Source organism: Oryctolagus cuniculus, chromosome 18 (genome assembly GCF_051225735.1).
Source record: "Oryctolagus cuniculus isolate XC-2025 breed Fujian yellow rabbit chromosome 18, ASM5122573v1, whole genome shotgun sequence".
NCBI lineage: Eukaryota > Metazoa > Chordata > Mammalia > Lagomorpha > Leporidae > Oryctolagus > Oryctolagus cuniculus.
In genome coordinates this window covers 70,794,441-70,810,259 of record NC_142884.1, presented here as the reverse complement: position 1 = coordinate 70,810,259, position 15,819 = coordinate 70,794,441, and the positions used below count along the sequence as shown (strand labels likewise).

At 42.1% G+C, this 15,819-nt stretch overlaps 1 protein-coding gene and 1 long non-coding RNA gene across 14 annotated transcripts in view; one reads left to right on the top strand and one right to left on the bottom strand.

Moving 5' to 3' along the window:
- The window catches only part of LOC103348527 (uncharacterized), a 32,210-nt gene extending 16,971 nt beyond the window's left edge, over window positions 1-15,239 (top strand). For both annotated transcript variants that reach the window (XR_516885.5, XR_001793464.4), the window contains exon 4: window positions 474-15,239. This is a non-coding gene — a long non-coding RNA (uncharacterized LOC103348527). The remainder of the gene's footprint in view (window positions 1-473) is intronic.
- Window positions 1-15,819, bottom strand: part of WWOX (WW domain containing oxidoreductase) — a 1,024,395-nt gene that overhangs the window by 676,284 nt on the left and 332,292 nt on the right. For all 12 annotated transcript variants that reach the window (XM_089320578.1, XM_002711692.6, XM_089320572.1 and 9 more), the window contains one exon: window positions 14,291-14,555. In XM_089320578.1, coding sequence (XP_089176704.1) covers window positions 14,291-14,555 — 265 coding nt within the window. The remainder of the gene's footprint in view (window positions 1-14,290; window positions 14,556-15,819) is intronic.

Below are 15,819 nucleotides of genomic sequence, written 5' to 3'. Positions count from 1 at the left end.
TAATGAAGATGCAAAGAGAAAGAAAAGCAGAGAACAAGGTGACTAGAATATATGAGAATCACTAAAACTTGAAGCTGTCATGCTAATAAGAACCAATAGTATGGCTTAAAAATGGAAAAGGTTGGATTTGGACTGAGTTCCAAAAACAAAAAATATTACATTATGATTTCATTATCAAATAGGAGAAATTGTGGCAGCTCCTTTGAGGTTCTCCTGAGAAGGTGGTATGGAAGGATGCCTCTTGCCTGAAGTGGCATAGCTCCATGTGTTGCGGGTCATGCAGTAGATAATATCTCTGACTATCACTGTCAGCACAGCCTTCAAAATCAGTGGCAATTCAGAAAAGTTCACATCATGTGCAGGATGCGAAGAAACTAACATTTCTTAGATGTCTACTAATTGCCGAAGGTTTGAGTGCTGCCTTAATTTACCAACAATCCAAAGATACGGAAACTATTTTCTCCATTTTACAGAGAAAGAGACAATCTGAATGAAGCCTGGAGAGTTAGCCCATGATTACAGCGTCACTTGAAGGAAGTGCTGTGACGCCTTAGGAGCCTGGTGTTTTCAATACCGAAGCCTAGGCAGCGTCCTGCAGCATCACACTGTATCCTTCTGCAACCCAACTGCTGAGAATAAAGGAGTTGACACACGAAATGGAGTTGGCACAAAATGTCCACTTACACTTGCAGTGTTGTTGATGTTATGATTCATTTTCTTTCTGCTCTGGTCTTACTGAATGCAAACTTATGCAGTCAAAAATCTCAGGAACCTCCAATTGTGTATCAAATCTTTGCAGTACAGACAAGTATTGTGGTTTGCTGATGGTCAGATAGACTTGGCAAAGTTGAGTTCAGTTTTTTTTTTTTTTTTTTTTTTTACTTTGACTTTGAATGAAAAAGGTCTCAACTCTGGGTTCAAACAGCAACCCAATATAGCCTTTATTCTGGCAATGAGACAAAGTAACACTGGAAGATATAATATAACAAGCTTAAATTGAAGAGGAAAGCAAATCACACCACAGGAAAGATCCTTCCAGATTAAGGATAGGGAGTCTAGTGTGTTCACTCTAGTTTTCATCTGCAAGAACTATTCCTGCCCATTGCTAATGCTTGGAATAGAGACAACAGAAAGAAGAAAAAAAAAAAAACCCGGTATTATTTTCATTATTGGGTATACTCCAGAATCTAATTCATATGAAATATGTTATTTTTTTTTTTTTACTTTTAAACATCTTCTTAATGCCTTCCTTATAGGAAATCTGCTCAGGGTTAATATTGAGATTTGAGTCACGCTAATTTCATTACTTAGTCTTATGGTTCTACAGAATCAACAAAGAGACAAATGACACACAGCACACACAAAAGTCAACAAGAGACATTATGTTCTAAGAAGAAGATACAGAAATATTGTGTTCAGCAGCCTAAAAATATTAAAATATCAAAAAATATTAAAGTTCCCAGATTTTACAGGTCTTTTTTCCTTAAGAGACTAAGAATACTATAAAAACATTATGCAGGTCGCAGTAGTTGATATCCAGTATTTTTTTTGGATGTAGCAAATATACTTTTTATAACTTTTCTCTGAAAGAAGGAACTTTCTAGCTCAGATTACTTGGACACTCTTACTGTTTATTCTTCTCTTTTTTGAGCAGTCAGAAGAGATTTCTCTTAGTACTTCAAATAAATAAGGTATCCAGCTGAACAAACACCATATATTCTCATAGATTACTTTGGCTTCCTAAAGGATATTTCACTTTCTTTTTTTTTTTTCAAAATGTAAATGATTAAAGAGACCTCATTATAGGAAACCCAATGTTTAAAGTGGTACAAAGTCTACACAAGGTGGTAAGCGCAGAAGCAAAATGCCTCTGCTCTGTATAGGAGCCCAATATTTCACAGGGAAAACTTAAATGTTACCAAATAAGGTATCTTATTGTGTATTTCAACAGAGCTGCCTTTATGACACATTTTCAGCCCTGAAAATCACTATCAATAAAAGCTATGGGATTTTTCCTTTTCTAGCTTCCTACTTACCAAAATAAATAAATAAATAAAATAACGCAACAACAAACCCTGAGCTTATACAATATGCTACAAGAGCTTTGAAATGACGGCTGAGCTTTACCTAGGTTTATGGTTGAAAAGAAGTTCAGGGTCCCAGGCTAACTTTGGAACTCTAATCTCAGCAACATACATTTCTTCAAAAGATAATTTGAGCCATCGATTAACAAGGGCCCCCTCAACTAAAGCAGCATGAAAACAAATACTTGACTTTCAGAAACATGAGCTACTTGTTTCTTTATTCTTTTCATAAGCTTCTTATTAAAGGGCTAAATCTTATCTTCCCATGATGAGGCAGAAATGTATATATATAAAGTAAAGACGGGTACATCCAGTACCTCCCTCAGCCCAGAAGGGGGGAAGATGAGAAGAATGCAGACAGGATGCAAACGAAAGGGCAAGGAAAAACCCTCAATACACACGCTACAGCTTCAGACCAAGAAATACTGTCAAGACCCACAAGCAAATCTGCCACCAAGGAGCTCACCAAAAGGCACCAAATACAAAGCCAAACTCATCCTGTAGAGTCTAACAGGCAGCCTCTGAGACAGCCCTGGTGATCCCAGCCTCCACGTCCTCACTTCCTCACTTCGCTCTGAAACCTGTGAACAAGGGTCACACCCAGACTGGTCTCTAACAGCAGAATGTGGGGAAGGCCATGAGATGTCACTTTTGTGCCTTGTTCACAAAGGACTCGTGGACTCCGTCTCCTTCTTGGCCTCACGCTCTGCAAAGCCAGCAGCCAGGCTGGAGGGGACTGAGGGGGAAGGAACCCACACCAGCAGCGAAGCAGAGTCTGCAGTCCACTGGGTCACAAGGAACGAAGTCCCTCAGACAGCCCTGTAGGCTTGGAAGCGGCGCCCGACTGACACTCACTGCTGCTTGCGAGATCTTACAGCAGAAAACCCAGCTAAGCCCCAGAACCCTGACAACATAAATCTGTGTTGTGGGGTCATTTGTTATGAAGAGATATAGAACTAATGCCTGCAGTTATAATTCATTTCTGCCTTTCCAGTTTGCTCAGCTTACTAATCCATTGTTGTGGCCCCTCTGTTGGGCTCAAAAATGAGCCCAGGGGACCACAGGTCAGTAAACTGACGCGGAGGGACTAGGGGCAGGTGACGAGCAAGGCCATCCATTCTAGAGCTTCATAATTTGTCCTGCTTCCCCCACTGGGTGTAGCCCAAAGCCAACTTTATTTATTTATTTTCTGACAGGCAGAGTGGACAGTGAGAGAGAGAGACAGAGAGAAAGCTCTTCCTTTGCCGCTGGTTCACCCTCCAATGGCCGCCGCGGCCGGCACGCTGTGGCTGGAGCACTGCGCTGATCCGAAGCCAGGAGCCAGGTGCTTCTCCTGGTCTCCCATGGGGTGCAGGGCCCAGCACTTGGGCCATCCTCCACTGCACTCCCAGGCCACAGCAGAGAGCTGGCCTGGAAGAGGGGCAACCGGGACAGAATCCGGCGCCCCGACCAGGACTAGAACCCAGTGTGCTGGCGCCGCAAGGCGGAGGATTAGCCTAGTGAGCCACGGCGCCAGCCAGTCAACTTTATTTTCTCCCAGGCAACCCCATTCCAGTACCCCAGTAACAATGGCACAGGTTTAGGAAATATAACCTTGCATGATTTTTTTTTCCTCAAGTAAATGTTTACTTTTGCACTTCCTTTTACTCTCATTCATTTCTAACCTGTTACAATTACTTTCTGGTGCAACAGTAGAAAGAAGAGTTATGCCTGTGTGTGCATAGATACCTATGTATATATGTGTACAGCTGAAGTAATTACAAAATCACTTCTGCTCCTGGTAAATCCAGATTCAATTTTACTCTCTTGACAACCCTTACCACTGATCTAACACAATTTAATTTACTCTGAAATTCAGGTTCCTTGTCTGTAAAATAAAGGGAACAATTTTCTTAAACTTCCACAACTCTCATGATGATGAAGTAAGTTGCTTCACAGAGAAGTACTAATATATAATAAATGCTTAAGAAACAACTGATTGTCACAGTATTAAAATATTGACATTATCATTGACATGGGAGTCAATGTACAGCACTATGCTTCCAGTTTCCTTGGGAAACTTGGAAAATCCATCTGTCTACGCCCCCTTCAAGGCTACACAGCAAACCTGACTGGGCCAGACATTTAGAAGATCAAATACTATGGATGTTTGGTTCAGAAAGGAAGATATGACTCAAACATTCCTGACGAACGAACATTCTGCCATGCACTGTACTGCACAGGATACACAGAAGAATAAATAAGACATTCTGCCATCGCGACCTCCCAGCATAGCAAGGGAAGCAGAAGGCATAGTGTGATGCATCTAGAATTGAGTATAAACCCGGCACCACAATCAATGAGCACCAAGGAGTGTAGAAAATAAATCACCATAATTAATTCTATAAGGCAATGATGACTAATTATAATATCAATCATAATAAGAGTAAAATCACCACACCAATAATAATACCTGCTGGCATTTCCTGAGTTCTTAGGATGTGCCAGAAATGCTTCCAAGTACTTTCCTAGCCTCTGTCCTCAGTCCTTGCAGCTATCGTCTGAGCTGGGCAGCAGCTCATGTTTCAAGCAAAGGCAAGTGAGGATTAGAAACATCAGGAAGATGACCAAGGGCACAGGGCAGCCAGGAGGCAAGATTCAGCATCTGAACCCAGGGCTCCTTATTCCAAAACCCGTAATGTTTCTATACTTCCTCTATAAGATATGAAAAATACTTTGTAGATTATACAACCCTCTCCAGTAGTCTCAACTGTGGTATATTCACTCAATGACCATTTTACATTGAAGTCATAGTTTACTAAATGGTTGAATAGGTATTCCCTACCATTACCTTCTCAACACACCAAGGGAGCAAAAATATTAATACCATCCATTTTTCTATTTTGTTGTCAGTATCTACCATCAGATACAAAATAAGATCTTATCCGTCCATGTACAAATGGCCATACTTTTGACTGTTTTTGCCGAATTACCCAGCACAGTTTCCCAAGCAAAGTAAAGAACAGCTCATGAGAAGCAGTAGAAAAGCTATTTCCTTATTAGTTTAGTTTTCTAACTGCAGATAATCATATTACTTCTTTCTTTGAAGACAAATTGGTGGGGCAAAATTACTCACATTAGAGGTACATCTCAACCTCAAGTCTGAATGCCACCTTCCCTCATTTCTGTGCTGATCGCCTGCCTCCCCACCGCAGGGTCCTCATGAGGACATCCTGTCATTAACAGCGTACTTGGCACGTGGCAGATGCTCAGCATTTTTTGAATGGATGAGTGAATACACATCAGAAGGAACCTGCATCAAGCTTTTCGTGGTCCACATATGAATTTATTCATAAAGAGTCCTGCTCCTGTGACATCCCCCCCCCTTTGCACATGCATGCCCCCAGTGCTTTTCGAATTAGATGAGATATCACATTTACAAAGGGGACCTGGCTGAAATAATGGCTTGTGAAACACAAACTCTCTACTCTAGGTCAGCACATGCCCTGGTTCAATTTGGTATCGTTCCCCTTCCCTTCACTGCACTGTGTGGATCTGCATTTCACAGAAGGCTTATCTAGCTCGCTGGTCAACTCACTGAGGTGCAGCTGGCTTTCCTGTGGGTTTGTAACCTGGGACCCAGAAAATGCACAGAAGAATTCTGTAACTAAAACAGGTTCTTCCAGGCTCCACTTTCCCAAGTGCCAGCCCATCACTTCCAGCAGAGGCTACACTGTTAAGAGTTACCCCTGAAGTCAAAGGCATTCAGTTTTGTCTGACAATTGTGTCCTGCATACAATTTGTGGCATTAAAATGTCCATTCTTTTTTTAAATGATAGTGACAGTCAATGGTGATAGGGATTTTTTTTTTTCATCCACAGCTGACAGAATATGAAGTTATTAGCAAGTCTGTGTTGGTCTGCCTTTATTTCCTTTAAAATTAAAGTGTCCTGTTACCCATGGGATAGCTGATTTTAGTTAACTGACTCATTATACAGATGAGAAAACTGAGGTCAGAGAAGATAAGTGACTTGCTCAGACATACTACTGTTTAATTAGAACAAACTTTAAAATTCCATTAAATCAAACAAGAGACAAACAAGCAGGCCTATGAGCATGGCACCTGGCGTGGGAACTCAGATCAAGTATTCTTTTATCTTAGTGTAATGAGAAAGGGAAGAGGGTCAGTTTCTGAACAATCCGAGTTGCAGTCTTCTTTTTTTTTCACTGGAAAAACAGCACCTTACACCTCAAGGGGAAAAGTCAACATGTCCAGTGAGCTACGTGCAAATCAGCATTCCTAGAAGAGACATTCCAGAAACATCCTCCTGGGGCAACACACACTCCTGGCACCCGCTCAATCACACCGACCTCCACTATCTGAACCGCTCTGTGGCCAAGACTCACTGGAAAGAAGTACGAAATTGGAGAAAAGGAAACTGCAAAGGGGGAGGATCAAAGAAGGCAGCACTCGCTGAAAAAGACAAGGAATGAAAGAGCCAGGGAGAGCGTTCTTGAGAGGCAGCACATTACCAATATGCCAGCGGGAACATAGAAGAAAGGGAACAGGGAGATAAAACCAGGGGACTTTCAAATCTGGGCTAAATGTTCATTAAATAATTTGTCACACACATTAAGGCCAGATAGTCACTTTTCCCCCTCTCGGGCGCTCATTCAGGAACAAAGGCCTAGGCAGACTGAAAAAGCTATACAGCAAGGAAGGAAAAATAAAGCCTCTATCATAAGGCCAGCCATATTTGCCTCCTGTTTTTTAACAAGAAAGCGACCAATGCTCCCGCAAAGCTAAGGTATGTTGGTGACTGCAAGGCAAGCAGCTGAGAAGGCTTCAAACATGCACCAGCGAAGACCATCTAGTGCAACTTACGGTCCTGTAATCTGCCTCGTGGCTTTCTTAGGCTCGTCAAGATGCCACTTTTATACTGCGCATTCATGGGTCTTCCAAGACGCGAAGCCCTCAGCGAGAGACCAGGCATCCCTTATACGAGGAACTTCAGAAAATTCATGGCATGTGGAATGCAAGGTCTGGGCTCATTTGGTACAAAAATGATTTTTGAAATTCATACTTTATTTTTCATTATACATGTTTCTCATGTATTATACTTTTATACAAAAATCAACTCACATTTTTAGTTGTATTTTTTTTTTCACAAAATTTGTGAAGTTTTCTCACAAATGCAATGGGAAGAGAAGCAATCTTTTCCTCAAGAAATAAGCTAGACACAGAAAGGTGAATCCTATGTAATCTCACTTAGACAGAATCTTAAAAAACTGAGCTCGCAGAAACAGAGTAAGCTGGTACCTTCCAGGGCAGTGAAGGCAAAGATTTTGGTTAAAGGGCTCCCAGTTTCAGTTGGACAGGAAAAGTAAGTTCTAGAGAGCCGCTGTACAATGCAGTGAATACACTTAATAATAATGTATTCTGTACCTGCAGAGTGCACAGAGAATAGATCTTACATGCTCTCACCACACACAAGAAAGATAAACACATCGAGGGGCGGTTATAGTCATGAGACAAATTATCATAATCATTTTACAAAACACACGTACATCAAAATATCACAGTCTGTTTTGTAAATATATATAGTTTTTCCTAGGGAAAAATGTTAATGTTGTTAACCATGTTGTGCGACTATCTAGCCTGTTCTGAATGCCAAACATTCATGCTCTTTGATTCTCATCACAAGCCTATAACAATACCAGTCAAGGCCATAAGTGTCTGGCTCATTACCAGTGCTACTAGTTCATGGTGACTTGTAAGCCTCAACATGGGCCCTCGAGGTAGGTCAGGCATCCCCACTTCACACAACCATCTCAATCAGGCTGTGAAGCTGGTCCAAAAATTCAGACATGAGGGAGCCAGGGTTTGGTCTCTGAGCTGCCCAGCCCGGCAGCTTCTCCCGGCTCTCTGACCCTTGGCCACTTTGTTCTTACTTAATCTCCCTCCATAACACACTTCTGGAGAGATTCCTACAATGGCACATGACCAGGAGTCTGGCGTCTAGGGTTCTGGTCCAGCTTCCCCAGGTGCTGGCCGGCCAACTGGCCTCGGCATTTCTTCACTTACACATCCTGACCTGCAGACTCAGAGACTAAGCATAAGGAATATATTAACGACCACAAGTTCTTAAGTACCTGAGTTTTTTCACTTATTCCTTTACAAGTAAGTATTCACCGGGCAATTACTGAAGGGACCTAGGAGACAGACATTGAGTATACAACCACAGAAATTGCATTATCAATTACAGTTTTTGTCAAAAGTGATGAGGCAGAAATTCCGGGACCCTTCATTCATTCAGCACGCACTTACGGAGAGCCATCAGGGCTCAGACAGAATTCTAGGTCCTGGCTGCTATGAAAGCACGGAGCAGACAGCCTTGGTCCATCCTCAGAGACCAAAAAGGCTTCCTTGAGGGGTGAAGTCTGCACCAAGTCGGGAGGGATGAGCAGAAAGTAACCAAGAGAAGAGGAGGAGGGACGGGGCAGGAGAAGGGCGAGGAAGAGACGCCATGCTCCAGGCTGAGGAACAGCATGCTTCAACACCCCCCCCACCCCCCGCTGAGGAAGCACAGAGCACGTTACACAGGGAGGGGCTTGAGGAGAGGCTGGTCGACTGGGTGGGGCCAGATAAAGCCAGGTGCTTTCCATTTAATTCTCACTCTCCCAGGCACTCCGTGAAATAGACTTTTGACACACAAGGGCATGATGTACACCCCTGCTCCAAAACCATCACCCCCATCCCTTTCCTTGCCACCAGCACTGGATTCCCGCCCTGGAGGTTCAAAATGCACCCCTCAGCCCAGTGCCTTGCACCTAGATATGGACAAGCACTTAATCTTTGTGTGAGCTGAGGGCAAGATAGCTCAGGATGACAGTTCTGAGACAGAATTTTCTCCTTCAAAAAAGGAGGGAGACATGCATAGAGAAACCCTCCCATTCTGCTTTCAGATCTCATCATATAGGATGCAATAGTTGGCACAGCTGCAGCCATCTTGCAAGAAGGAGGGGAAAGCAAAGGCCATCACCAATGAACTGCACATAGGATATCAAAACACATCCATGACAGCAGTCTTCCAAAGGGCTTTTGAATATGTGACAAAAAACCAAGCTCTATCACTGCAACCACTTTCACGTGAGTGTTAATAACTTACGGCTCACAGTATCTGAATGAAGGTAGAAAATTAACCTCAGAAGGGTCAAATAACTTCAAAATTCTAACACTAAAATGAGGGGCAGGCCAGCAAGGAGAGCGGAGCTTAGTTTTGACTACAGACCTAATGATTCCAACCCCTGTGCTGTTTTCCAGCCTGCCATAGCTGCTGGCTTCTAGACTAAGTGAACACAGCAAACTTTAAACTGGGCCGAACTGGGAGATAACTGACAGAATTAACACTCATCCCATCCTGCAGAGTCAGGAGGACGTTGGGAACGGGGCGGGGGGGGGGGGGGTTCGAGCAAGGGAGAAGAGGAGCTGAGCCACTGGCCCTTCAGAGGAGCCAAGGCAGGAAAACTCAACGGTTCTGCAACCACAGACGGGGCCTGCAAGTCTGGTTTTTCAGCCTATCTGGACTGGCGAGAGCAAGCCAGGGAGCACATTCGACCCTCACTCAGAAGTCTCTAGATACTTAGATTAGTGGAGAATATGCTGAAATTTCCACTTGGAAAACTGCTATTTCCTCTTCCCAACATAACAAGACCCCTGCTACTCCCTCTTCCACACCGTATGTGACACGCCAATGTACCAATAAAGATTTAGACACCAGGTCTTGTCCTTGATGGTATCTGCAGTGTAGTCAGCTGCAGGTATTTAAAGCAGGAAAGGAGGAGAAATATTTTTCTAAAATACTAATTTCAAGAACAAATCAACATCTATTATCTCCTTCATTATGTGTTAAATCGTACAACTATAAATCACCCAGCAGTGGGTTAGTCAAGGGCAGAATTACCCGGCTTGGCTCTCCTGAAGGTCACAAGAATGACATCCTGTGCTTTTTCTGCTTCTAATTTATAACTTTGCAACTGGACCGGCATTGCAGGCCCATCCATTAGTGGGGTAGCTTGCACATCTGTGAAAACTCAGCACAATGGCAGGCTTTGACACAGCCACAGGAAACGCTACCCAATCATTTCAGAAGTTCTGTACAGTTGAACCATTTTTTAATGCACAATGATTTGAAACTGCAGTGCCCTAAAACATCTGCTAAGCTCCTGCTACCCAAGCACATGATATTCTTTCTACTGTTACCTGCCAACACAAATATTTGGTTGCACAAAACACCCTAAGAGGCACGTGACAGTGCTCAGCTTCACATTTACAAATGGACCCACAAAGGGTTGGCTTGGACCAGAGCTGAGAGCTCATGTGGAAAAAAAAAAAAAGTGCAGGGCAAAGGGAGAGAGTGGAGTTAATTTCATTAAGGTGCTGTCAAAAAATTTTTTTAAAAGGAAACATAACCGTGCAAGTAGATGTATGTGGCAGGGATCTGGTGCTGTGTTTGACTTAGTAAATGGGCCTGGAAGAGATGGCGAAAATTTAAAGGCTAGTATGCCATGTTCTAGAACAATCTGTCTAAGCCCCTCTGTGATTTTCAACTGCAAAACAAAGATAATGATTCTCATACTTTGGAACTTTTGTGAAGAATAAATGAAAACACACCTGCTAAGGCATAAAAAAACCATGGTATATGACCTCAACTGGCACATTACGCTGGCTTGGGAACATGAGAAGAGCCTAATGGCATCGCCCAGAGTTAACAATCAAAAAGAGCCAAAATTGCTCTTGAAAACCACTCATTGTCTACAGCTTAGACACCATGCTTGGTTTTGCAAATTAAGTCTCAAGGAGTAGTAGGTATGCATAAATATATTATTTATACTAACATACAACACATATTAATGTATAAATATGAAAAATATAACTTGAGCATTTTAACTGCATAAAACAAAGCAGGAAAGATAGGAAAACAAACACACTTGCCTAATATACACACGATGAACCTCATTGTAAGCAAGCTCTCTGCAAACTTCAGTTTCTCTTAGGAAGTTTTGAGAGATGCTATTTGAAGAATACTGCATCTTTTTTGAACAAAATTAAAAACAACCCTATTTTTATGTTTACGCATTATTACTGGTTTATCTTAGATTGTATGGAACAGAGGAAAACACTTCTCTCCCAGGACCCCCTAAGACTCCTGTCCTGTCCTCTGACCTCAGGAGAGAGAGGGCAGCAGAGTCAGAATATCACCAGTAGAGGTCGCTGTGCTCAGAATTAATCCCTATGAGTTTCTCATTAGTGATTATTATACTGCAGGCGGCCAAAATGGAAAAATTAATTAATTTCAAAGTGATAATGCATTTACAGCAACAATTAGAAATGTATAACTGTAAAAGAGCAACATTTAAAAGACAGATTACATTTAATAAAGTTGCACAGAACATCCAATTGTAAAATTACTGATCTGCAACAATATTCCTTAAAGAGGCACTTAAAATAGCCTGACTCCATGAAGGGTGACCTAATTACTGTAACTAAAATCACCGTAGTCACAGCAAGTCACAGCAAATAAAAAAGGGACGTGAATATTAGAATACTGCTGTTTAATACTTAAGGGAGCAGCTACAACGGAGAGGAAAAGGCAGGGCTTCCAAGCACAGAGTTGGCTTGTATTTCTCATTCCCCTGACCTCACACAATGGAACATATACTCCAGCAGCATCCTCAAAGATGAAATGCAGAACTGGCTACAAAGCACAAAGGAAGCACCAGACAACTGGTGATGGGGAGACTGGGTACACACTCAGCCTCTGCAGCAGCATCTGGAACTTCAACCTGCATGGTGGATGGGAATGAGGACACAGCCTCATGGCTGGTGTCCAGAAATACATCCGCACTAAAATGGCAGTACTGTACCCTCTGTTCAGGAAACAAATGCCTCAGCATAATACAACCAATGCCAAGCCACATGGAGAAGACTTCGTGAGGCTGACATTTCCAATCATTGAAGTCTCTCCTGCTAGTGATATGGATTTATCACAGGCCTAAACTCACATACCCAGCTGAATTCTTTCCAAAACAGGGAGTTCTAAATGTTTATGACAGAGGGGTGATGGGCTGCAAGCTTGGCAGTTCAAAGTCTCCACTTTGCTTATTCATCATCTGAGTCACATAGAACCCTAACGGCTAAATAAATACCATCAAAAACCCAAATATAGACAGATATTATTTGAGGATTTTCCCAAGAATTTAAATTAGCTTTAAATTAGCTACATATTTCATAATCTTCCTCATCTTTATGCTCATCTGAAAAAGAAGTGCGTGTGTGACACATTACAGGCGCTGTTTTCCCATCGGAGGTTCACACCGTGGCGGCCAGGCACACAGGTTGGGGGCCTCCACCTTTCCACCTTTCCAGCAGCCCTTTCCCTGGGCCCTTGGGGCTGTGGACAGAGCCATCCACCCATCCTGTACGGCCCCACCAGACTCCCAGGAGATTGCTTTGGCCCTATTTGTTGCACCTACCAGCAGCAACTGCACTTTGGAGAATACTTTGTAAGACCAAGTTACCACAACGACAAAAATAACAGCCACTGTATCAAGGAATACTGCACACCCATTATCCAACAGGTATCGTGCTAGGCACATTATTCAACTGTGCTCTCTAATATGGCAGCAACTAAGCACATGCACCTATTTAAACTTAAATTAATTACAATGAAATAAAATATGAATTCAGCTATGTAGTTGTATTAGCCATATTTCGAGAACTCAACAGTCATACGCAGCCAGTGGTTACCATGCTGGAGGACGAGATTACAACCACCATACACATTCTATACCCATTATGAACCAAGTTATGCCTGTTATTGCCAACTCTCCCATCAACCTGTAGCACTGTATTTTGGGTCAGCAGAACCTAAGAAAGAATACTCCACCCCCTCCCTACCATCCTAAGTGTGAGCAAGCCATCCAAAGCTATGTAAATGGCAAGGCCATGAGCTGAAAGCTATATCCCTCCTACCATACAAACTGAAAAACCTAAGAGAGTGTCTGAAATAATCAACCTCCAAGAAATCCTTGTGCAGAGCCCACTGTTAGGAAATCATCAGCAGTGACAGGAAATTTCAGAAAACCTACATTTCCCTCAGCTACTTTCTAGATATCAAGCCCAGCTGGCCGTGTGGAGAACCATTCACCATAATCTCCCTCAGGTCTTAAGTAGTCACTTCTGAGACTATGCCTGTGGACTATGTGTAAGAACCACTTGAGTTATTAAAATAAAAGATGTACTTACTTGTAAGATCTTTGTAAGCAGGTCACAGATTTTGTAGACTCCAAAGTTGCTCACAAACATGATGGTGCTCAGTGGGAGGGTGTGAATACAGGAGAACAGACTGCTCAGACTCTGAGATCACCCAGAAGATGGTGGTTTGACTTGCACTACTGGTAAAAGCTAACCATCTGTTTGGGGCAAATGTGGAGTCGATGTCGAGTCTGGGCAACTAGAATATTGATGTCCACTAATAAGCAAACATTTTTAATGACCTGTGGTTGAAAACAGTTAACTTAGCAAATACACTGTATATGGTGTATCTCTCTCATCCAAACTGCTTCCTTCTACAATGCTTTCATGGACAAAGTTTCTGGATGTGGCAGGAAAATGACCATCAGAAAAGCAAAAATTTCACAACCACGTTCGTGAATACATCCAAACCTAGACACGACAATGGAGCACCCTTCTAGCCCATGGAGGATTCTCAAGCTAAGATTTATACCCAGTGAAAGAAGAATTTAGAACATTAATCCAGACTCTAAACAAAAACAAAAGAATCACATGTACTGATAACCCAACAGTCACAGATCATCTACTAACACAAAACACAGTTTTCAAGTACTATGCCCCCAAAAATTGGTGTTCAGAGTCTCTGAATCAAATATATATAGATAATTGTATTCAAAGAAAACAAACCATCACTTCCATCAACATACTTGGCCATTCTTAACACGATATGGAAAACCCCATCTTCCAAGACTCCCTTAGAGAAACAGATTTAATTTAAAGTCAGTGGCTTTCATAGGCCTGGCGATGTCATTATCAAGACCAAAGTCACCACAACAGGAAATAAGAGAACAAAAAAGGTGCTCACATGTAGATCCCTCAAGGATGCTTTCTGAGAGGCATTCAGAAGATGTCTGCACCCAAGTTTACTTACCATAGACTTGGTGAAGGGCCGTGCCAAGGTGAACAGCAGTGTGTACACCCACCAGCCGCGATGGATGGAGGAGTACATCATGTTCCCAGGATGCACCGCATTCGACGTGACACCTCGAGGGGAGAGGCGGCGGTGTAGCTCATTGGAGAACAGAATGTTGCAGAGTTTGGATCTGTTGTACGCCAGCATGGCCCAATAGTCATTTTTTGATGGAGAAAGGCGGCTAAAGTCAAGTTTTCCTGAGGAATCATTAATATCTGTAAACCTAAAATACGGGAAATACAACAATCAAGCTGTAATTCTCATATTGTCTTTTATTGTTATGAGAAAGCTGAAGAAACTAGGCAGACTAGCAAAAACCTCAATCATGCATACAGCCAGTCTGCCTTAAAAATAGTCAGTGGTGATTTAACAGTACAACTAATTGGAAAGAAAGACAAACTCAGTAAATGTCCCCCATTCATGAACATCATGGTCATGGCACATGCAGATCCCTCCCTACCCCCAAGACATATTTTTCAACAGGAAGTTTGAGGATAATTATATTAAATGGAAAAGCATCTTCAATGAAGTGCTGCTGCTTTTGGAAACAGAACAATATCACATTCCTAACCTTTGGCGGGGCTTTCCTGCATTATTTTAGCCAATGCTCCAGTTCTGTGTATTTTCATTTCAGCATCCAAGTAAATATAGATGAGCATTGCTGCCTCCAAGACTCTTTTCCAGATTAAAAATTAATGATTATAAAGGGGTTATAACCTTGGTGAGGTGCCATCAATAGTGTTATACATTTAACAGATAAATGTAAACAAAGCCAAAATGAGTTCTGGCAGAGCCTAATGTTTTTAAGTACACCCATGGCAGGGGTGCTCGCAAATCAAAGTAACTGGTTGATGTTTTATAATTGGGTCTGACAAAGTCGTTAAACACCAGCTGTTTGTTTCCTTTCTTTTCTTTCTCTGCCTTCCTTAAAAAAAAAAACAAAAAAAACATGGTAGTAACTATCCTAAAAATTAAAAATAACTGGATCAAGATGAAGGAATTTTGTAGATGGTCTCATCTTTGTTTGAAAAGACGTTGTATTTTGCTTCATTAAATTAACTCTGGACACTAGATAATAAGGAAGCATAATGCGAGCATGCTAGAAAACAGCTATGGAAAACAAAGTAAATGGTAAAATGAAAATTGTAGAATAATCCTGTTGTTCCTTAATTTGAGCAATTCACACTGGGCTAAAACCAAGAAAACACGGCAGGGGCAGAAGTCCATGTTTTAATGGAAATTAAATATCCCCTGTACAGGACTCAGTGACATCCAATTTCTAGTGTTAAATGACATTGCTGCTTTAAAGTCATCAACAAAGCCGATGGCCAGAGAAGTCATCAAGGATATGGCAATGAGACCCTCAAACTAATCGTTGGCTGACTGTTTCCAAGTCTCTAAACCACAGGAAGAGCCTGGACTTTCAAGCTTAATTGTCTAAGGCAGTAGAACTTGGTGGGAAATTTGAAAATTTATGGGTGCATTTT